The 23,403-nt window shown below is 39.5% G+C and overlaps 1 protein-coding gene across 1 annotated transcript in view; it reads left to right on the plus strand.

The window, feature by feature from the left end:
* tgfbr1b (transforming growth factor, beta receptor 1 b) overlaps positions 1-20,686 on the plus strand; it is a 94,934-nt gene extending 74,248 nt beyond the window's left edge. The window contains exons 7-9 of the mRNA XM_084747184.1: positions 7,102-7,226; positions 7,471-7,601; positions 19,004-20,686. Coding sequence (XP_084603310.1) covers positions 7,102-7,226; positions 7,471-7,601; positions 19,004-19,129 — 382 coding nt within the window. The 3' untranslated portion in view covers positions 19,130-20,686. The remainder of the gene's footprint in view (positions 1-7,101; positions 7,227-7,470; positions 7,602-19,003) is intronic.
* Positions 20,687-23,403: the final 2,717 nt, after the last annotated feature.

The following is a 23,403-nucleotide window of genomic DNA, read 5'->3' on the forward strand; positions in this document are numbered from 1 at the left end:
AGGGGCTGGAGCCTATCCCAGCTGGCACTGGGCACAACTGGGTACAACGTGGACAAGTCACCAGGTCAGGATTATACAGTTAATTCTATGAAGGCACCAAAAGATGTGTTACTCAACAGAAGTGTGTGAGAAATGAAAGTTTTATCTCCAAGTATTGGCTGTAGTGACTTTATTTTTGTTGCTACTGGCTACTATTTGTCAGTGTATTTTGTCTCCAGAAGTCTCACACAGTTGCAGTATATGGTTAATAGTTCAGTGTTTTGGGTTTTTTTTTTCAAATCTGGTGAAATCCAAATATAACTATGATAATTTTTGCTTTTAATAATTGTAGCATGAAAATTAGATTCTGTCTCAGCCCTAGCAGAAGCTTGTTAATCCAGCCAAATCCAGTTTGAATAACAGTCCAAAGTCCTGACTTTGTTAAAGCTCATGAATGCTGCCGTGTTACAGTAGTCAATATGTATTTGTTACTTCCTTCCTTTCTACCCAGATAGTAATTGTCCAGACTGCCGGTGGCTTCTCACTTTCACTTTTCTTTTGTGAGTCTGTGTCCTCTTGTTCTATTATGTAGACTGGTCCCGCCGCGGGGTTGGAAAGTGAGCAGCACATTGAGGCCACGAGCAGCAGAACTCTTTCCGACAGTCGTTCCCTTCCTCATTCCCACAGTGATAGCAGCACAGCCTCCGCCCTGCTCTGTTTCTCCTCCTCCCTCTCTGTATTTTGGGTCTTGTTTACGGCTTTCTCTTGCCGCCTCCTCTGTGCGGTGGTTTGATGCTGCGGGCGTATTACAGAGCCACTAAATGATTCAGTAAGCCTCGGGTCAGTGGAGACTCTGGCCTTGGCTGAAACGTGCTTTCTGGCAGTGCAGCCTTGTGCAACTTTAAAGCTGTTTGACTTTGAACAATAAGACACTGATACCTTGCGCTGTTGGCAGTGCGAGCAATGATATCCCCTGTACTTTGTTAGAAATACTTTGATCTCCATTTTCTATTGAAGGAGAATCTTCTATGTTAGCTCCAGAGAAGTCAGATCGGGTTGCAGATTACTGTTGATCTACTGCATCACCAACATATCATAAAAGAGAACATTTATTCTCTGAAATTGTAAATTAAAAATAGAGAGCACTGCGATATATTGGAGGTTTGTGGTTAGAGGTTTTGCTGGTACAAAATGACTTGGTCTAGTGTGACCAGTAGCTTATGCTAGCTCTTCTGTCCTCCTGCTCAACACGCTGAACTGAAACAGCATGTGAAAGTCTCGCTTTAGGGTGAAAGTTCATTTTGACTTTTGCAAAAAATGTCAGTTTGTTGTTATATTAAAAACTGTAAATGAATAACTTGCAGATCCTATCTTACCTGTTTGGTAACCATGGTAATAAGGGTTGGGACCTGATGTAGGGGGAAAAAAAACATTACAGGTGAACATTTGCTAAGTCAATGTTCCTTTCCTGACTCGAGATAAAAGAAAAATATATTACGCATGCGTCTTAGCTCGCCAAAATCTTAAATAAAGTCTCCTAACTTTAGTATTTTCCTGCCAGGTACTGTTAGCCACCTTGTTTAATCCATACGGCTGCTCTTTAATCGTTTTCACACAGTGCATGCCAGATATGGTGGAGACTGTGTCTGCTATCTTAGACCACTCTCTTACTTTAATTTGTAGTTGCAGAAGTGCTGGTAACATCTGTAGAGAAACCCGACAATGTTTTTTTTTTGGGGGGGGGGAATGTACAACCACGTCAAGATGTAATAAATTGTGTCTGATGTGTTTTTGTTTTTTCTCTTTTTTTTTTTTTGTTTGGCAAAAGAAGTTAAAATAGCTCACATATAGCTCTACACCTTACCCTTATTTAGTAGTCAAGGATTCATGAATATGCAAAGAGTCCTCACCCTCTCCACACCCCAAACCCCCACCCCTACCCCAGAGTAGCTGCACCTGGTCTCTCCTCTGTTTTGTGAGCTACTCACACTAACTAGCTACATCCAGCTTCTCCTGTGGGCCGGGCATCGCTGCTAATAATATGTACAGCAGCACCCCCTTCATTAACAGGATTGTTTTCTTAGGTTAATGCATCATATATACCCAGCCTGACTGAATCTGTTTTTTGAGACGGCCCTTGCTCACTGCAGTTTCAAAGGAAGATATGCTCAGATATGGTGTTTACTGTTTATTTCACTTGTGCTATGTCTTATAACACCATATGGAAAATCACCATATGGAGATACTAACAAGGTTAAAACCACTGATTTTCACTGAAGGGGGTGTTTAAGGATAAGGACAGTTCATCTCAAAATTAAAAATACATATGTTTTTGGCCTGTAGTTGCTGTTTATCCATGTAGATTGTTCTGGTGTGAGCTGCAGAGTTTTGTGCAGTGTTGTCCATAGAGATGTCTGCCTTCTCTCCAATATAATTGGACTAAATGGCACTCGGCTTGTGGTGCTCAAAATAAAAAAAAAATACAGTTGAAAAATTCAAAACCAGTGTTTCTTTCCAAAAATCATGACCTGGTTATTGAGGATATTCCACAGGCCTTGTTATGAGCAGATTCATGTACAAAATACTTTCTTTAAAGTAGAAAAGAAATTAGTTCTGGTAAATTCTACTGCACAAAGAACTCATGAGCTCATGAACTTGACTTCCCACTGTAGTTTCATGCAGGATGACATCATCAAAATAGTCCAGTGATTGACTGACCTGTCAGTCCATGGGACCATTACTCCTCATTATTTTGTATGTAACATGAACTCATAACTAAAAGGAAACGATTCATTCTTTTTTTGGCCCAGACTATGTGGACTGAACTCCAGTCTTGAGAGTGACCTCAGTCTCACATGCTCCATCTCGTACATTTAGAAATGGTGAAGAAACAAGGCAGGAACAGTCCAGTATGTTTGCAGTCAGTGTATCTTAGTAAAAGCCATTTTCTGAAGAATCCCAGTAACCAGAAAGACTGTTCCTCTGCATTTGTCTAAAGAATGATGAATTCAAGCTTGTACCCTTTAGTTGATCATATTCAGGCTGATTTTCTTCAAACACAATCTTGTTAAAAATCCTCGCCTACAGTTTCAGATTAGTAAAAATAGATGCAAATAAAGACAGCTGGCTTTTTAAATTTGATTAACTCACCCCATTGCTGTTTGGCTCATAATTACACTTCCTCTGACTTCCTCTGAGTTTCTTAGCAAATATTGATGGATCATGTCTTTTGTTTTCGGCATGGTGGTTTCCCTTTCTCATTTATCTCAAGCAGCAGTTTGCTAACGAGGCTTCCATAAAGAATTCAATTAAGACTCGCTCTCTTATGCCCAGAGTGGCAGATATTTGATTACACTGTTGAATCCATCTCATTACAGATCATCAGAGACTGTGTGCACATCAGTGCCCACGGGTTTAGTTCTTCTAGATTTATCTGATTTCTGCATGAGCAGAGATTGAAACTCATTAAGAAATTAATAGCCAGGTCAGGTGACGTGGCACAGGTGACAGACACAGCACCTGTTTTCCTCTAACTATTAATATTAGAGATGAAAGAGTGTTACCCAAAGCAGCACATAAGAGCAGGTGCACGTTTAGCTTCTTAATGTTTGCTGAACACACTATCCATGCGCTATACTGAAAATATTTGTGTCACCATGTTCAGTTGAGAATGTACAAAGAATTTTCTGTGGTATGTTGGTGCATAACAAAAACACAGTAGAAGAAAAAAATAAATAACGATGAAAGAAAATACTGCAAGACAAAGAGCGTAAATAGGGAAATGGGAAACTGACAGCAAAATGATAAATATTATAAAAAACAATCTGAGAAAATATGTACAAAATGACTCTTATTTAAATGAAAGGGCTGGACAGTGTGCCTAGAAATGTGCTGAATAATGTCCAGATATTTGAAATATGAGTGCTTGATGCAGATGTTGGTCTTAATCATAAATTAATTACCCAATCAAGCTGTGACAGTTTCATTTGGATGTTGTTCTGTCGTTATTTCTGTGTTAAGATGGATTACACATGTGCATAAAGGGTCTGCTTAGGGTGTGCTGTAAAATGATTACTGGCATGACCATGATGCGGTCAGATCTTTACACAACACTGAAGTGCTAATAATCACATTAAAGCTCACCCTTTCATGTAATATTGCAATTACACAACAGGTTAGAGACAAAATGTATGAGATTTATTCATTTTGTGGGGCAATTCACTCCCAAAATAAAAAAACTTTTTGAGAATGTTACTTCTGTTTCCATGTAAGCACACGGGGTCTGACTAATAACTGAAAACAATCAGTCTTGTCACTAGAACTCATGTGTAATAAAACCTAGTTTACTCCTCCAGCAAGCAGTCCAACCCCTAGTAACAACCAGCAACAGAGACGACTTCTCGTCCCTGTTGAGTCAGCAGCCATGTTGAGGTAAAGTCAATTCTAGAGATCCTGAGTTTTCCCAAACTAAATAAATATCACACATACACACTCAAGATATCTGTTAAAAAAATCCATGGGCAGATTCAGCTGCAACATCTGCAAACTTCACCTGTATTTTTAACTAGACTCACTGGCACAGCTGATAGAGGAGCTGAACAGAGTTTGTGTGTGTGTGAAACATTTCAGATAATTCCAGACCCTTTCAAAAACAACAGTTTCACTGCAGTCACAGAGCTGTTTGCCCTGTGGCTTGTCTCACAGAAAGGGAGGCAGCACCTGTACTAATCTAACAGCACCGTTAATTATATTCATTAAAGAAAGTTTATTTAATTATTGTATAAATGTTACTTTAACATCTATGAGAAATAGCCTAAAAGGAGGTCAGAGTTTATTACAGACCCATTGTGGTTCATGATTTATTTTCATGAATAAAAACGGTTCAGAAACATTCTTCATTTAGGCGGAGTTATACTTTAAGTGAATAGCGTAATGTGCTGCTCTGTATGAAGGAATGACATGAACATAATTACACACCAGTAGTCGGTAATAAGTAACCTGGAAATAACTCCAGTTTTATAAGTGTGTGTGTAACCTACAGTCACATTATATCATGAAGTCAATTAAAGAATATTAACGTAGTCTGTGTAGAGGATGTAATTACAGAACGATCCAGTCAGTCTAGCTCTGCAGTGGTGTTATCAGCAGATGAAATCCAATGCTCAACCACAAATCAAACCTACTCCATAGATACTTACAGCAGGACTCCCTTTAACAGACTATAAATCCTCTGTGGACCTTTCAACACAAATGGAAATTGTCTTTCAAAGAATACACACAGTAGCAGAACACAGGAAGGCAGGATTTCAGACAGAGGAGATTAATAAATCAGGCTGTAATAGATAACGATCCTTCACTTTGATGAAACCAAGAAGGGAAAAAAAAGGAAAGAAATCCATCAAAGTGCTGAAGTCATTACTGTGATTATTGCTGTCTGGACGATAGCAGATTTCATGAAAAGAAGAGTGAGGGGAGGATGATGTCGACAGAAACTGGCAGATCTGAATCAGTGAGAGGTTATGCAACACATGGCAGAAGTCAGTAATTGTTTAATTCATGATTTTGTTTGTGTTTGGTTGGGGCTTCTCTTCAGATTGAAGTAATACTCACTTTGCATCGAGCAGCACTGTGTAGAGAGCTTCACTGGTCATCATAGTACTTTATAAGTATAAATATAGACTTTTAAGACTGCAGTGAAACATGTAGTTTGTGGTTCCTCGTGTGGGCTACATAGCTGCTTCTGATGCACCTAATCTACAATCATTTCTAAGAATGTATTAAGTTGTTTTTGTTTTTTCATGTCTAAAATTGATTTTTCACCTTAGTCTCAAGATTTAAGTCTTAATACCTAGTCTAGTCTTAATGCCCCGCCCACCACCACCACCACCAAAATATCTTCATAAATCTTAAGATTATGGTAGATTAAAGTTTCCTAATTTGGTGTTACAGAAGCAAATCCTAACTAACTTCAGGAATCCCATTTTATCTTACTTAATCCCATTTTATCTCAGTTACCTAGCAACTTACAATACTGTTCTCCATTTTACTGAGCTAAACAACTTTCTAACCATTAGTTTTTCTTCACTGAAACATACAAAAGTGGAGCAAAAAAAAGCAGGCACTTAGACACCCTCCAGTGAAAATCATGTGTTTAACCTTGTTAACATGTCCTTGTGGTGTTTTTCATGTGTTACAAGACATACCAGGAGCTAAATAAGCAGTAAACACCATGTCTGAGCATGTCTTTCTTTAAAACTACTATTTGCATATTCATGAATTCATACTAAGTGAAGGCAAGGTGTAGAGCTATATATGAGGTACTTTAACAAGGTATTGTCTTGCAGAGCATTTTATGTTTTAAACATGACTGGAGGTGGACTTAGACAGTTAGAGGTGCTGATAACATCTGTAGAGAAACCCAAAGATGTTCTTTTTTGGGAAATTTACAATCACGTTCACTTGAGAAATAAGAGTGAGAGAGCGGGGTAAGACAGCAGACACAGTCTCCACTGTATCTGACATCTATTGTGTAAAAGTAGTTACAGGCTAACAGTACCTGGTAGAAAAATTCAAAAGTTAGGAGACTTCATTTAAGATTTTGGCAAGTTGGGATGCTTGTGTAATACAGTTTAGTTAGGATAGGAACCTTGACTCAGCAACTGTTCATCTGTAACAGTTCTCTTCTTAAATCGGGTCACCACCATGGTTACCAAACCATTAAGATAGAATCACACGACCAAAGTTTAAAAGCCAGTTTATTCCTATAAATCAAAATCACCTTTGCAAAATTCAGTGCTCTGGACAAGAAAATAGCAGACTGACAGTCAAAGTGCTATTCAGTATCCAGAAAATACAAACTTGTCATAGCATGTTTTGTTAGTCTTTAATCTTTCCAGCCCCTATCTTCATTTCCACTTTGTTCCAGCTTATCTTTTTTAAAAGTGGGTGCTGGACATTAAAGCTCAGTACTGGCTGGATGACTAATCCCGTCTTTAAAAAGTGTGTGCTTTTATTTGAGCAACATACCAAAAAAATAACATAATTTACAGTGTACTTGTGTAACAAGAAGTGCCATGGCATAACCGACAAATAGGTTGATAACGATCCATTGTTTCTGCTCAGGTATATGGCGCCAGAGGTCCTGGACGACTCCATAAACATGAAACACTTTGAGTCTTTCAAGCGAGCTGACATCTACGCCATGGGCCTGGTCTTCTGGGAGATCGCCAGCCGCTGCTCTATGGGAGGTGAGGATCATATGAGGTGGAGGGTGGGGGGGGGGGGTGATTCATTATTTTAAGGAGGGAGAGGTTGACAGATTAATGGAGGGGAGTGATGGATGAATGGAGCAGAAGAGGAAGAGAGTTAATTATGGAAATATTGACATACCAGTATAGATGGATAGATGGAGGATGAGACACACTGATGCATACATGTAACATGCAGGCCACCTCAATGTGAAGCCATTTTGACATCCTATTTTTCTGTCAGGCATCCATGAGGACTACCAGCTGCCCTACTACGACCTGGTTCAGTCAGATCCATCAGTGGAGGAGATGAGGAAGGTGGTGTGTGAGCAGAAGCTTCGGCCCAACATTCCCAACCGCTGGCAGAGCTGTGAGGTAGGAAACGTGTCACTGGATCTCAGTCTCAAATTTTTCTTAATTCCTTTCCCCCAACACAGAGGCAGGGCTGAGATTCTAGATAGGCTTCAGTCCATTTACACTGATTTCCACTCATTTTAAACACCAATGACTGATTTTCACCATCCACCAGCTATCAATCATTCTATTCAACTTCACCTACGGTTGCTAAATGCTAATTACATGTCTCCCAAACGATACTACCAAGCTGCACTGTCCTCAGCAAATCAAAGCTTTTTAAACTGAGGCACGTTTCCCCCTGAGTGCACAGAGTTTGAGTCATGAAGCAAAGATACTGCGTGAGATAAAAGGAACAGGTTCATACTGGTGTTCTCCAAACAGCAGGAGGTTAGCTGTTACAGTTTGGTTCACTGTTATGTCCTGTCCAGTTGGCAGTTGCAGCAGCAGTGGCTGACACACAGCTCATGGAGGCAGTTAAAATACTTTGAAACCCTTGGTGCCAGATTGCCACTATCTGCATCAGATATCACATTTCTCTGAGTCGTTAGTCAGTCAAATCTGAACACATCGATCTGATATCGACATATTTTTAGATTCAGTGTTACTTACACTTCCCGAGGATCAATTTTCTTCAGTTTAGTAATTCAGTGATAGTTGTCTGTACATCCATAGGCACACTGCAAACAGGAATGGCCAATGGCTAACTCAGCGTACTTTTAATGGTGCCATATTTGCCAAAATGTAAAAAAATGTAGCCTGTAAAATGAAATGGGGCTCAAGTTCTTTGCCACAAGACAAGGAATTGATTGTATGGCAGCATTATAGATGGTATGCACTGACATCACTGGAGCAGGCCCTCTTTGACAGTCTGACTGGTCTAACATCTTGCAACGTGGCAGCATTTAGTAGGGCAAACTGCATAACTGGGAGTGAAACAAACGATTATCTGCTTCAATCAAAGGTGGTTAGATATTGACTTGTGGCCAGGATTCGGGTTTCCTGACATTTATATCCAACTGATTTCAACAATGGACACGACCGTGAGAGAGCAGCACAGCTCCAAAATTAGAAGGTCAGTTCAGGTCGGCCCATGTTTTAAATGTGTCAGATCGCCACAAATAAATCAATGTATGGGAAACACATTATAAAATATGAAAATATGACATCCAGACCATATTTTTTGTTCTTGATTCTGGGTTCCTGCATGCAGGTACAGACAAAGTTGTCTTGGCTTTTAACTGCAAGCAAGCTAACAAGCGATCTTACCGAGGAGAGTCTGAGTTTGCATCGTCCACATGTCCCTCCTCTTCAAATGTTTGTGCATTACCGACATGCTGTTATGATAAGCAAGGTCTGCCTTATTGATCTTGTCACCCTTTTCTTTGTTGTGTTGAGGGTGAAGTGCCCCCAGAATTTAGCCATTTTGCTGTGGATTGTTTACCTGTCCCTGCCAGGTCGCTAATGTTTTGTCGACTACATTGACTAATCATTGTGAACAGATGTTTTTATTTTATGATATTATTGGAGAGACAGAGATGCCCAGAGTGAGGATGCATGGTTGTAGAACAAAAGGTTCAGTTTACATGGAATCTAAATGAAAGATGCTAAATATGTCATTGACAATCAACATTAATTAATACAGTATATAACTTAAGGAATTATTTTACCCAGAAATCCAACATGCCTGAGTGCTGGAGCTCTTCTTTAGCTTTCTATAGCAGTCTGTAAAAAGATCACTCAGATTTCTTGTTGAATTTCTTTGTTCAGTCAGTCGTGCAGCAGCACTTTCCTATTTTAGATGTGTTTTTGAGGCATTTAGGCTGAATGCTAATGCTTCCACTCTGTCATCTTTTTGCCGCTCAGTGGGTGCAACCAAATTGACTTCCACATGCTGTGATGTCACATGCACCCCTCTATATATCCTCTTTATAGCCCCAAAGAATTTTGCGAATTGTAGTTGCAGAAGGTAGAGCTATATCACCATTCTTGTTTGTTTATTTCCCCCATATGAATCATATTCATTTAATTTTGTTTCACTCTGTATTTCTCCCCCGGTCATCCACACCCCTCCTGCTGTGGCTCTGCACCCCCAGTTTGAGAACCACTGACTTAGAGCATTATTATCCCTCTACTGTTTTTATGAATAGCAAAAACTCCACCACCCCTTGTCTTTTGTTTAAAATATGCATACAGAAGTCTGTTGGTCTGCCAAGGTGTCCAGAATTGTGTTATTTTCAGTCTAGGCAGTCCAGTTGTATCCAGCAGTAAGTTTGAGCCTAGAAGCCCTGGAGGCCTTCTCAATAACGCTGCTCAATCATATGATACACACACACACAGACACGCTCATTGCCACAGTCCCCAGAGAGGAAGCAACCACTCAGCTCGCGGGAGGAGAAAGCGTGTGTGTTGTTTCTGGTGCCGTCTCTGGTTTCAGTCTTACCAGGCTCTCGCACACACACACATGCTGACACACAGTTGTGGTTTTGGTTTGTTTACTGCATTGGGAGTCATTACAATTTAATTTAAGATCATTCTGGTAAATATCATCAGCAGCACTGTGTGAAGGCAGAGACATGACCATCAGGTGTAGAGAACATCTGCAGGGTATTTATGTTAACTTTTTTCATCATACAAAAAATACCTTGTTTGATTTCTAATTTTTCTTAGTGTGGTTTAGTTCCACACCAGTGTGGGGTTGCAAATGAATCGCACAAAGGTGAAAAAAAAAAAACAAAGTCTGATTTAACCGGACTTAAAAGCGCAGTAGGGCTCAACGATTGATCTTTTTTCTTTTTAAAAATCACAACATGGTCTATTACAATCTTCAGATAAAACCAATTGTTTGTAAAATTATTGTGGTGCTCCAGAGACGTGCTGGCCTACACATCAGATTCTACAGACAGACTTTGTAGGAATGCAACTAATGATTACTTTCATCAGTCATTTTTAGGATTAGTTGTTGGATCCATAAAATGTCAGAAAATGTTGATCAGTGTTTCCTAAAGTCCAAGATGAGGTCCTCAGATGTCTTGTTTTGTTCACAACTCAAACATATTCAGTTTACAGTCAGAGATGAGTAAAGAAACTAGACAGCTGTCACATTCATGGAGCTGAAATCAGAAAATGTGAACAATTTTCTTAAAAGAAAAAGATCCAAACTGATTTATTGAATCAATCAAAATTGCTGTCAAGTAATTTAATAGTTAACAACTACTCGACAAATCAACAAGTCATTGCAGTTATGCATCGTTTGGTACAGATTACCCCAAAAATCAAGCGTTTAATATGTTTTGCAATGAAAATGAGAATAATGATGCAAAAATTATCGTTCCCTCCAATATTGCAATATCAGTAAAAATAATGGCAATTAGATATTTTTTCCAAAATCATTTGGCCCTAGAGCGCAGCTATGAAAACAACGGTTTTCCTGTTTGTACTTTTAAATCGCTCATACTTCAGTGACTGTCATGTCCAGTAGTGCTGAATATTTGTCCTTGTGTGATTTGTTGTCGGCATAAATACTACTGCCGAGTCAAGTAGCCTGATAGTAGATGGAGCCCCAGCTCGAGTTGGTTTGCTTTGTGTTGGACGGGAACAAATAGTCTCCACCTCTCAGCTGTTCAAACCAGACCACTTTACAAACACAGATTCTGTTATTAGCAGCCAACTGTGTATTGTGATATTAGAACTTACACTCTGCTGTATACTTTGACCTGAGCTACCTTAGTGTCTGGTAGCATCCAGACAGCTGTGATCTGGAGTGAATCTGCCTTTCCTCAAGTGTGAATATCTTGATTGGACTTCCAGTTTCATACAGAAGCCTCTTCTGTAGCATAATGACCATGTAACCGAAGACAACCCCCTCAACTCTGGGGTAATGAGACTTATCTGAGTTGAGGGGCAGTCCCCTGTCTCTGAAACTGCACCAGCGGTTGGTGTGCCCAGTGAGCTTCACAACATGACTACCTTGTATTTTAATTAAACCAATAAGGGCTTTATTCTCCCCATGTTTAATCCTCTCAGTCAATAGATAACTAATGTTCAGGGTCCACTTTTGTTCCAGCAGCTTTCAGTTTGCTATGTATTTCTCTGTGGAGTGTTTCTTTTATAACTCTGAAAAGATGCAGCATGACATGTTTTTCCTTTTTTTTGTTCTAAACTAAATTGGATTTAGAGAGGGAACAGAATACAAATACATAATTGATGTGTTCAGTTCTGATGTGAACAGCATTTAAAATAGAGCAAGGTTTTTTTCTACTTACTTAACATGTCTCACAACCAGTGGCACAGTTTTTCTGTACCATCACTGCCAAAAACAAATCAGAACACACAGACACTATGCTCACACTGCTACAACTGAAAAAATTGTACAGAAAGGTTCTCCTTAGAACTACAGATGAGCAAATTCAGATGTTACCTTCAATATCAAACCCAGCATCATATCCGTGGTTACAGTTCCATCAGGGACAGGCTTTGACTTTTCATGGTGGAGATTTGCCAAAATGTGACCAAATATCAGCTACAAATGGACATATTAATCGCTTTAGGTTCAATATTCAGATATTCAGCGAGGTTCATCCTCTGCATCTGTCTGTAGCTTTCTCATATTTGAACACAGCGACTACCCACAACCCCCACATCAACCCTTACATATCTAAGACTATATCTATTCTAATAACATTAGTAAATAGCAGTAAATTGCTTTGCTGCATTCAGTATAAATAGGGAGGGTATCGAGGGCTGCTACTAAATTGGTATCAGTCTCTGATTGATCGTTACCAAATGATTGATAAGCTCCTGGACAAACTGTGCTGCTATCAGTAATTAAGCAGCACAAATTTGCTCTGAAGGCCAAATTCAGACAGAATGAGGCGTTGCAGTGATCAGCTGCAGGGTTGTGCGGTGGTGTGGGGGGGTGTTTATTTGTTCTTAGAACATAACTGCTGTGAAAAACTCAGGAAATAAGGTTTTATTTATCTGATTCTCTGTTTCTCAGCATTCAGTCTGTTCCCCTCTGTCTCCCTCTCAAACACATGGACACAAACCAAACAAAGCTTCTTGGTGTCCCTGTTTTGCGGCACAAACTGCAGCCAGACACGGACGTCAAAGCTGGGTACAGGAAATAAACCAAGCAAGGACACAGTTGCTGCGTCTCTCCAAAAGTTGACTCTTTTCCTACGCATTTGCTGTGTTTTGTTTTGTTTTTTTGGCATCCCCTCCTGCTAATACAGCCCTGCAAGTGTGCAGTCGAGACGACAGAGACAGAGAGTGACTGTAGCAGTGAAGTGCAGCGTGTGGGCAGTTTAGGTTATTTGTCTGTGAATAAATGCCACAGCTCCTCAAGATCCAAGCCAAGTTCCCGTGTCTGGAATGCCTCTGGAGGGGGTTAGCTCTGAAGTAGCAACAACTTCAACACTGACTGACAGTACTTAAGGTGGGCTGACCTTTAAGGTGGACCAACTACTCACATTTAGTGACAAGTTGCTTCTCCTTTGCTCAAAAGATTACCACAACCCTTTTGCATAAAATTATGGAAAGTGGCAGAAAATATCAGCATCAATATTGGTATTAACAATACCAATATAATTTATTCAAGCAATATATTCCCCAGCCATATTCAAGGAAGATACACCAACAACAATGATTCTGATAACTTCAGCCAAAACAAAATAATTGTGAATTAAAAATAAAATACAATGAAACCAAGCTCTGTTTCACCTGTAAGTAAAGCACTTAGAGTGGAAGATAGAGCTCTGAGATAACCAAGGAACATCACACCACACCACAAAAAGAAAGTCAAGAGATACAAGATACACCTGAACACAGTTAGCAAGTAAGTCTCAGCAGAAACTATTTCTTTACTTGTCCAGAAAGAGTAGATCGTTTTATTTGTTTTTGAAACAATTTTGTCTAGTTGGATTTTTTTCTTTTTGTAGGAACTACTGTGTGACCTGGTAGTCTGACTGTGTCTGTCAGAAATGTATGAAATCCTCAAGTATATGTAGGTATGGCCATAATACAAAAAAATCTATCCTCAACTTTTAGCCAGGAGTGAAAATGATGCATGCAGCTTGTTAAAATCTTTTTTAGTCACACTTGACGAGGGCTGCACAATTAATCGAGATTTTATCAAAATCGCAATATGGCTTTGTAAAATTTTCAGGTGCAATATTTGTTGAAGGGAAAATGTGAAGGCCTGTCCTACACATCAGATTTTACAGACTTCATCTTTATTTGGTACAGATTCTTGCAAAAATGGCCATTTTAACTTTTTTTTCAATCAAAATAAGAATGATGTAAAAATGATCGTTACCTCAATTAGATATTTTTTCAGCCTTACACTTTTAGTAGTCAAGATGAGATTGAACCAGTGATTGTATGACCTGTCTGAGTGATCAATTAGGAAATAAACACACCTCCAAGTACAGTTCATACATAAGATGAATGAACATGAATATAAAGTAATGAAACACAGAATTAAACAAAGTTTTAACTTATTCCAGCTACTTCTGGTGTAGCCCCAGCCCACTTTCAGCTTTTGTGTTCCACCTCTAATATGTTCTGTTAAACACATCAATAAACTTTGAGTAGCTTGTTGTTTTCTGACCTCATGGGCCTGAAGTTTGCTTCTGTCTGTCTGTGAGCCCACAAAGTAATGGCAAGAGTGGTATGAAATCTGTTGTGCACATTCACACCACTGTTGGGCAAAACCCTTTGAAACCAGGACTTAAGTATATTTTAATAATGGTTGAATTATCATGAAATAGACCGTGTGCATGTACTCTTCCAAAGTGAAGACCTTTGTTTGGAGAGCCTTTCATCTTTACTGCAGTTGTCATCAGGCCAACCTCTGTGTCACTACTGTCTCCAGACGTTGTTGGTACAGTATATGAAGCTGGGGTCTGGTTTCACTGTCTGGTCTGGAGGTAAACTTACACTCATCACACACACAAAAAGGGCAGCTGTTCACACAGCAGCGATGCACAATGAACCACAGACTGCAGCAATTATATCCATCCAGACAGACCAACAGGTTTAACAAGTTTGAACTAGACAGTAGCCACAGATGCAGACCTGGGGAGTGTTTGGAAACCCAGCTCATCTATTATTAGCATAATAATGGAGAGTGTGGCACTCTGCTCCCTCCAAACATTTGACCAAACTGAAGAACTTCAGGACTTGGCAGGTTTTTATTTTCGCTGTTTCTTTAGGTTGATGCACTGTCAAGTGTTTACCTGTTTTTGCAGAATATTTTTTGTTGCCAAAAACGATTGTGACCTTTTGCAACAAAAACTCTTAATGAGCCACCAGACTTCAGCAAGGACGTTGAGGAAGTATAATCAGAGCCTGTCATGTAAAGTAATAGGCTTCTAATAATAGTGTGTACAAAATGTTGCAGGCTTTTAACAAGACAGAACACTGAAAAATGCAGGCAACAAAACGTTTTCTAATCTCTACACATATACACGAGTCAGACTGTACTAGCTCCACTGTACACTATACTGTTCGCTGATTGGTCTATTGATATTTTCAGATAATCACTTAAAAACATTCAAAGGGACAAACACCATCTCATAAAACTCATAACTCAAACATAAGAGTGATATAGATATTTAGAGATTAAAGAAAAGTGAGTAGTAGTTTATGTACTATATGTGCTGAAAACACACATAAAATAATCACTTGATATGTTGCAGTTATGTTGGTAACCTTTCATATTTGCCACACATATATTTGTACACAAAACACATACATGTTTATCACACATTCTCGAGAAGTGGGACCACTCATGTCCTCTTAAAGAAAACATAAAAAAATTATTAATCCCAACACTCTAATTCCTGTCTCATTTCCTGGTTCCTGGCAGGAATACTGCTCAAATGCTGGTAAACTTTCTACTTGTAGACAAATTCATTAAATAATATTTCTATCAGATGTGTCTCAACCATAACATGTCAACTAGTCCTTCTAAATCAAAGCTAAATAAGAATTATGGTTTAAAAATGTGTATTTTGATTAGTATTAAGAGACTCTGAGACTGAAAAATAAAATGGCTGCTCACTACAACTCTGCTGTGAAATGAAAAAGTGTAACATTTTATCAACTCTGTAAAACGTAGCCCAAAGTTTGATCTTTTTGTAAGATATATTTTCCAGCATAATTGAAGAGTAAAAATCAAAACTGCTTCAAAATATGGTTTTGTCATAGGACATGCATTTACATATATATGCCAAAATACTTGCAGAGCACCAGCTGTAAAAGAAAAAAATATATATATTTCTACTAAAATAATTGAATTTTTTTTCTACAATGCCAGATAAAGACCCAGAAACAATACTGATGGCATTAATGCAGTGAACCGCGGACTATTCAAAAATGCCACCATTTGCACGACTTGACTCAAAGTTATTAGATAGATAAATAATAAGTATAATCTTACATGCACTGACTTTACGGTAAGTCTAGTCTAGCAAACCTCCATGCTGCATAACAAGATAACACCCCCCTAGACATCAAGTAGTGTGAGCAATAGCTAAGCTTGTAGGCATGAGTGTGTGCCTGCACGTCCAGTATTTACCTAGCTAGAGGTACTGAGGATAACTCTGACCTTGTACAAATAAAACCTGACAACTGAAATGTTCCCACATGGGTCCTTGTGGCTAAATGTGTTCAAGTCAGACTCCACGGGGTTGAACTTAGGTCTGTTTGAGGATCCTTGACAGGAAATTAAGATCCCCCAGTGTATGACGGACTCATTCAGAGTCAAGTCTGGTAGAGGTGTTTCTCTGTTATTACTGTTCAAGGCGTTGGTTTAAATAGTGGCGTTCCCAGAAGGGACTTTTTTTTCACTCTGCTCACCATTTAGCCCGTAAATCAGAATGGCAGATTAAAGTAAATGAAGCTGTGTCTCAGAGCATTTGAATCTGAAAGCCTTTACATAAGAAATGAGCTTCAGCTAGCTCTGGAGACCGTGGTAATGTGATGAGTGCGTGTGTGTGTGGCAGACTGTTTGTCCGTGGCGGTGTAGAGTTGGCCCTGATCCACCTGATGAATAGTGGTTTGGAATGTGTCGGCTGTCTTAATGAGCACTGTAGGAAGTTCCATAGATGGAGTGCTAGCATCTCAGCAGATCTGTGAGAGACTGGAGCTGAGACAGACATGTTGACTCATACATACCAGATGCTGTTTACAGCCCTGCCAGGGATTAGTGTAAACTTTGGAGGCTCAAGCCCTATTTCAAAGCTTATTTGCAAGGACCAGCCTCTCAGTGAGGCAAAAGGAAAAACTTTTCCTTTGAAAAAAGTTAGATCCAACCACATTTCCCAGAACATAAAAGATCAAACCAAGCAATGATGAAGTAACTGACTGGAACTGACTGGAAAAAAAGGCAAATACCCATTTACTGTTTCAAGCTTTAGGTTTTTCTTTAAAACCATCCGCGGAAGCAAGTAAATGTGTCAGCTGACAAATTTCAGATGAAATGTTTTTTTGTTTTTGTTTTTCATTTAATTAGTTTCATACCTTGGAAGTACAACATTTCTTGGATCAGAAGTCTTGTGTCATAAGGCTGTAGCCCTAACCATGCAAAGAAGAACTTGTTAAAAACCTTATGGCATGGAATGGATTCAGGAAAAAAGCCATAGAAACAGTTATAATAAGACAGTATTTGGTTAAATGTCCCAGTTAACATCAAGATGGATTGTTTCCCCCTCTACAGTTTAATGAAAACTGGAGCACAAATCCTAAAAAGAAATTAGCCAAAAATGCCACGTTCCTGGATCTATTTTATATCCACCAAAAATTCTAAAAACACCTACACACCTAAAGTCTAAAAGTTAAGGTTTAATTTCCAGATTAATTGAACACTCAAGAACCCAGCAGCTTTTTTCATGTCTTTTTCTCAGTAATATTCAGTCGTTTGATCAGTTAAGGCAAGGGAAATCATCAGCCTAATTGATGCAACTAAGCACGCCTACTCTATTATGGTTTAAAGCAGAGCAGGGACAAGGTCACAAGTCTTTGCAAACAAGTCCGAAGTTCTAAACTTTGAGATTTGATTCCTCAACAAATGAAATGCCATTTTAATTTCAGAGCCTCAGCTTGCTGTCTTTTGTCTAACTTTAAATATCGAACAAAGTTGGCAATTGTTGTGTCTCACACTGTTATTTTGGACCCAGTCATTTTGTATACTGCAATTAATTTTTTGTTGACCACCACATGTTCTTTGTACAGGAGCAAAATAATCTTTGGTATCATATTTTTCCAGCTGGAGCTCAGTAATATAACAATAGTTCTTCATGATTCTCTTCTACAGCTTGATTGGATGCTGTTGGATTGGCTCAAACCAAGTGGATCTGGAGAATTAAGTGTTGACTTGCTGACATCGAATAGTGTTAATTTTAGGTGATTCAGAAAATGAGGCAAAATCAATTAAATCGTGGATTCACACATTTAAAATACCACTTTTTAATCTTGGGGCTTAGAAGAAGATATCAAGTATTTTCAAGTCAAAAAGCTCAGTCAAGTGTACTCTTCTTATATGTTAAAAATGTCTTTGCCTGATTTCTGGAGGACTCCAAGTAAGCCAATAAGTGGAAAAAGAGACTTAAAACAGCACAGTTACAACAATTGGGAAAATTATTTGAAAATATAGATATTAATATAAGATTTTAAACAAGTAGGATTTGCTATCGTCACCCTCTGTTCTATAACAGGGGATCCAGAACCATTAAAGGTTCTGTGAAGACTACAGAGACCAGTTAACTCACACAGAATCAACAACGCTGCATCTCAAATCACATACTAGGCACTACATACCCAATATGTACACTGTTGTTCAACATACTGGCACTGTGCTGTGTGTATTACATCACATCCTGAGAGCCTCCTTGCTGGTTAGAGACATGTGTGGACCCTTACTTGCATTTGAATTGAAGCTCTGTTGATGTTTATCCGTTTAACCGCCTGCCATTGTCTGTTATGTTGTTGTTGTCATCACTGTTGCATTGCATTGTAGGATATATAGGTCTATGTAGTGTCTAGTACTTGCATACTGTAATATTTCTCTGAAAATAGTGTGCATCTGGCATTCGTTTGGTTTTGGACATACCAACAAAATCTCAGACACTGTTTTAGCTTACTAAATAACATGTTTTAAATTCATCAAATTATGTGGAGCCAAGAAAAAGCAGCTGTTGTCCTGATGACAGCTAATGAAGATCAAAATAAAAATGTCAATCCAGTTCTGTGAAATACAGACAGTGATTCACAAATACCTAAAACTGAATATGATAGTATTATATTGCTTAAGGACAGTCAAACTGACAGGTGCTGTGTGTGAAGGATAAGACATCAGACTGTCCCAAAATCATGTTTGAATGAAGTGCTAGTAATTTGTCTCGTGTCTCTCTCCTCTTCAGGCCTTGCGGGTGATGGCGAAGATAATGAGGGAGTGTTGGTATGCCAACAGTGCCGCCCGACTCACCGCTCTGCGAATCAAGAAGACCCTGTCTCAGCTCAGCCAACAGGAGGGGATCAAGATGTAGACACAACTACCAAACACACACACCCACACACACCTCTGACTGGCATCCATATCGTTAGCATTACAGCATTATTATCTTCATTATTATTCATCAATTGTTCCTCCCCTTTGGCTTGAAGGGGAGTGAAGACTTTATTTCCCCCTTGTGCTCTTTTTTTCATGTCCCATTTCATTCATTGACAAACTGATCAGTCCTGCAGCTGAAACTGAGGAGCCGTGTGTGTATGTGTGTGTTGCACTGGGCTGACATACACACATGAATGGATGGATGGATCTAGTGAGGGGATGGTTGTGCCTGAAGGGGATAACAGAGGTGTTAAAGGAAGCCTCCACTCATTATCCTCCATCTTTACTACCGCCATCACATGAAGTCTCTGAAAGACCCATTGGGGCAACCAGTGTCCATCTCAAGTCCCGCCTCCGCCGCTCATCACACACCCAAACAATACAAGCTCAGACCCCATCAGGTAAACAAAAGGCGAGACAGGGAATCACCTGGAGGGGGGCTCTGAGCTGCCGGAGCTTCGCTCTCATCTCTTGTCATCATCATCATCACCCTCTCATCTGTATATTAGCATTTCATTCTTCACTTCAGAGATTTAAGCTACTCTTCAGTAGGGCTGCAAGTTGCTTGTTTACATCTTTGAATCATTTTGTGAATTTCCTCTCACTGCAAACACAAAAATGTGTTAAATTAAGATGACATTTTTAGAAAAATCCAACCTGTCATGAGCCCAGTACATTCAGTGGTGAATGTTACCACGCTCACTGTCGTGTTTTTAGGTTAATGATTACTGGAGTTTACATTCCTCCTTACAGTGAGGGATGTACTGGAAGGCATCACTGGTCCTTTCCTCTTTAAATATCCATGTAACAGTACATGTATGAGAGCAAAGAAATGCCTTAAGGAACAACCTAATTATTAAATTTAACCACTGCTGAATAGTTAATGTTGAAATTTCACTCCCACTTAATTGGTAGCACTTAAATATTTTAACTCTTCTGTCTGAATTGAGGTTTTTTGAATTTTCCTAAAAAGATGAGGAAACCTAAACTGGACTGATGAAATTCAACCACTGAAATTGAAGATGAAGGGTTAGAAACCAAGCGTGGATGAAATCTGCTGGACCTGTCCTGTCAGCTTCAGTGCTTACAGAAACCTGCCCGATCCTCATAAAAGTGGCCAGGTTTTTGATTTTGGATGTCTGATGGGGTTTAATCATCCATCCAATAAAACGAAGACACACACCCAGTTTTCTGTTTTATCAGTGTAACTTCTGACTAAACCAAAAACGTGGTTACATTTACTGAAATGAACAGATTTCGGCTTTTAACTTAGCAAATCTGAGTGAATAAAATTGGAAAAAATGTTTCAGCGGGGTCATCAACTCAGTGCTCTGTTAATGTCAGTAACAGGCTAATTGCAGGAGAGAAGGGCCTGATTCATTGGAGTATAGTCAAACTTTTAATTGGGGGAAAAAAGTAGTAGTGGGTAGAAAAAGTAGTTTAAATGATGGCAGACACATGAAACATGGTTCGTCTGGGTCAGAAACAAAAATCTGCCAGCACCATCAGGCTACATTCTGTAAGTTGTAAGATAAAGACACGTTTGTTTTTGTTTTTTAAATGAAGTTATCACATGAGTTCAGATATAATTTTCAAAGTAAAATGTTTCAGTGCTATCAAATCAGTGGGGACTAAATTTCATAAATGAGCATACATTTTTAAATGAAGATATAAGGTTGCTGATAAAATTGTTGTTATAATAGCCCTTCATGGCTTCTACAACAGCTGTATTAGATTATTGGATGTCGTGGAATGGATGATTAACAGGTCTTTGATAAAATGTTTTACATTTTCTCACATTGCACGGCACATTTTCTTCAAATACAGAAAGCAGTTATTGATTTCATGGCTGTTGGTGTGCAGTCACTGGCAGGGCTACTTGACACAATTCCTCTTCATCTCTGAGCTAACAGTCGCTCAGCTGTGATGAAAAGTATTATCAGCTAACATGAATAGTAGTAGTGAAAATGATTGTGATGTGAAGGTGTTTGCAGCCCTACTCTTGAGTCGTGCTACAGTAGCATTGTGGGAACTGAAACGAGGACCTGGGGGTTCTGGGACAGTCTGCGAGCTGCCCTGTGGGGTCCACACAAACAATGGCTTCATCTGTTCTTCATCTAGTCGAGTTGTAAGCAGAATCTCTCATCTCTGCAACAGTTTTGCACCTGTTTTTTTTCATTTGTTACTGTTGTATTTCCACGTCTCCCTGCGTGCTGGCAGGGAGTCGGACAGGTCAGTTTAATTTATTGTGTTTTTGAATTTTCTTTCTGGTGGCAGGGGATCTTTTTTGCAAAACTAAACTGGACATGATGACCTCATTCATTTTTGGCGAACATGCTGCAACATATGCAATATACAGTAGATAAATGTGTCTATTTTCTATACTCTGCTCTGCTAAACCACAAACAGCAAGAACAACAACACCAACAATCAGCTGCCACCATGCCTTCCAAGCCAGCTGTTACCGGAAAGTGCCAGTGCTTTAAAAACCCAACTCCTCTCATGTCGGCTGCCGTGGAGTGCGTTTGCTCTCGCGTGTATGCAGCTCCGTGCACGTGTGTGCGTCAGAGGAGGCCCGCGGGAGCCATGCCGAGCACACAGCAAGCTCGTACTATGCACACCCAAGAAGAAGTAAGGGACGGAAAGCAAGGAGGGGCACACACACCGCACGTCACAGCACCCACAAGGCAGCCGACTCTCTGGTGCCATTTCGTCAAACCCCCCCCCCCCCCTCACCTGAACACCCGACCACCTCAGCAACAACTCATCGTACAGCTTCTCCTCCCGGTGGACAGAGTCTGGAAACTGAGCTCCAGCACCGAAACTGTGTTTAGTTGGAAAAAAAAAAACGATGCCACAAAAGCTCACAGCGGCTTTCGAAAAAGAGACAAAAAGACTTGTAAGCATTACTGATGTTGCCCTATAAATGTAAACTCTTGGATATCTGATTTTTGTTCTTCTCACGTGTTTGCGCCGTTGACAGCGCAGCAGCGCGAATCAACCTTTCAAGCGTTTTCTTCTTTGTAGGATAATCAACAAAAATGAGGTACATTCATTTAAATATAGCAAATGGATATTTACTAAGCCATAGGTTTTCCAGGTCGTGTATTTTTTTTTTTTTTTTTTTTTTTTTTTTTTTTTTTTTTGTGGCAAGGTCTTTTTCTACTAGAATGTACATTTACGACAAACAAAAGATGAAAAAAATATGCGTCAAATGGACAATTTTGTCATTTCAGCTTAGCAAGCCTTAAGGGACCAACGCATAAGAGTCAGGATCTACTCTTATTTTTTGTTTGTTTTTGTTTTTTATGAGAAAAAAGATATCTATCTATATATATATATATATATAATTGATTACTATGATAAAGGTAGTGTCATTATTCTATCTAAAGGACAAAAAAATCTATGTAGCACCTGATTTAACAGTTTGTTTCAGTCAAGTGTTTGTCCTGTTGCCAAAATTGCCATACATCTAAACCCATTTCATCTTACTGGTATTTTACAGATCGGCTTGTGTTCATCAAAAGCACTTGTCTTTTACTACACAGGTCAAAAACAAGTCTCATAATTACGTGCAGTTTAAATGCTCAAAGAGTGCAAACAGTTACACTTTATCTGGTAAATTAGATCCGGCTGACAGTGATTTGGCAAAGAAATCCCAGAGTCTCTTGATTGTTCAGCAATAAGTGCACTTCTGAACCACTGCGGGGTTTACCTGTGTGGCAATTTGGATGTCGGTGAGTCCGTCTGTCTCCATTGCTTTTCTTTATGAATACATAATGTATTGATGTGCTGCTACTTAGTTGTCCACCTCGCTTTCCGAGTCGAGGTGAGAGCTGCCGTTGGATGTAAATATCCTCAGATTGCCTGAATCTGATCATTCTGTGCCATGTTGCTTTGACGCAAATCCAGCCCATCGTCATCTGGTAGGCAGTCCTCTCGAAGATTTGCTGAAGTGCGTTCAAGAGTTGTTGTCAGCCAGCGTCCATGGAAGCGCAGGAGCCCAGCCCACCACCTACTGCAGCAGCTCATGTCAGTGATGAGTTCTTCCTCAGTCAGCTGCTTTAGTGTTCCATTAAGAATGGAAAGCTGCAGCCTCCATGGACCATGGTTGAAAACCACGGTGCCAATCTATCGATGGGCACCACAGTAGCTTGTTCTCTCTACTTCAATGCCCACACTTGAAACACGGTTGGAAATGCATTGAGA

This window comes from Lutjanus erythropterus, chromosome 21 (assembly GCF_056507025.1).
Source record: "Lutjanus erythropterus isolate fLutEry1 chromosome 21, fLutEry1.hap2, whole genome shotgun sequence".
Taxonomy (NCBI): Eukaryota; Metazoa; Chordata; class Actinopteri; order Lutjaniformes; family Lutjanidae; genus Lutjanus; species Lutjanus erythropterus.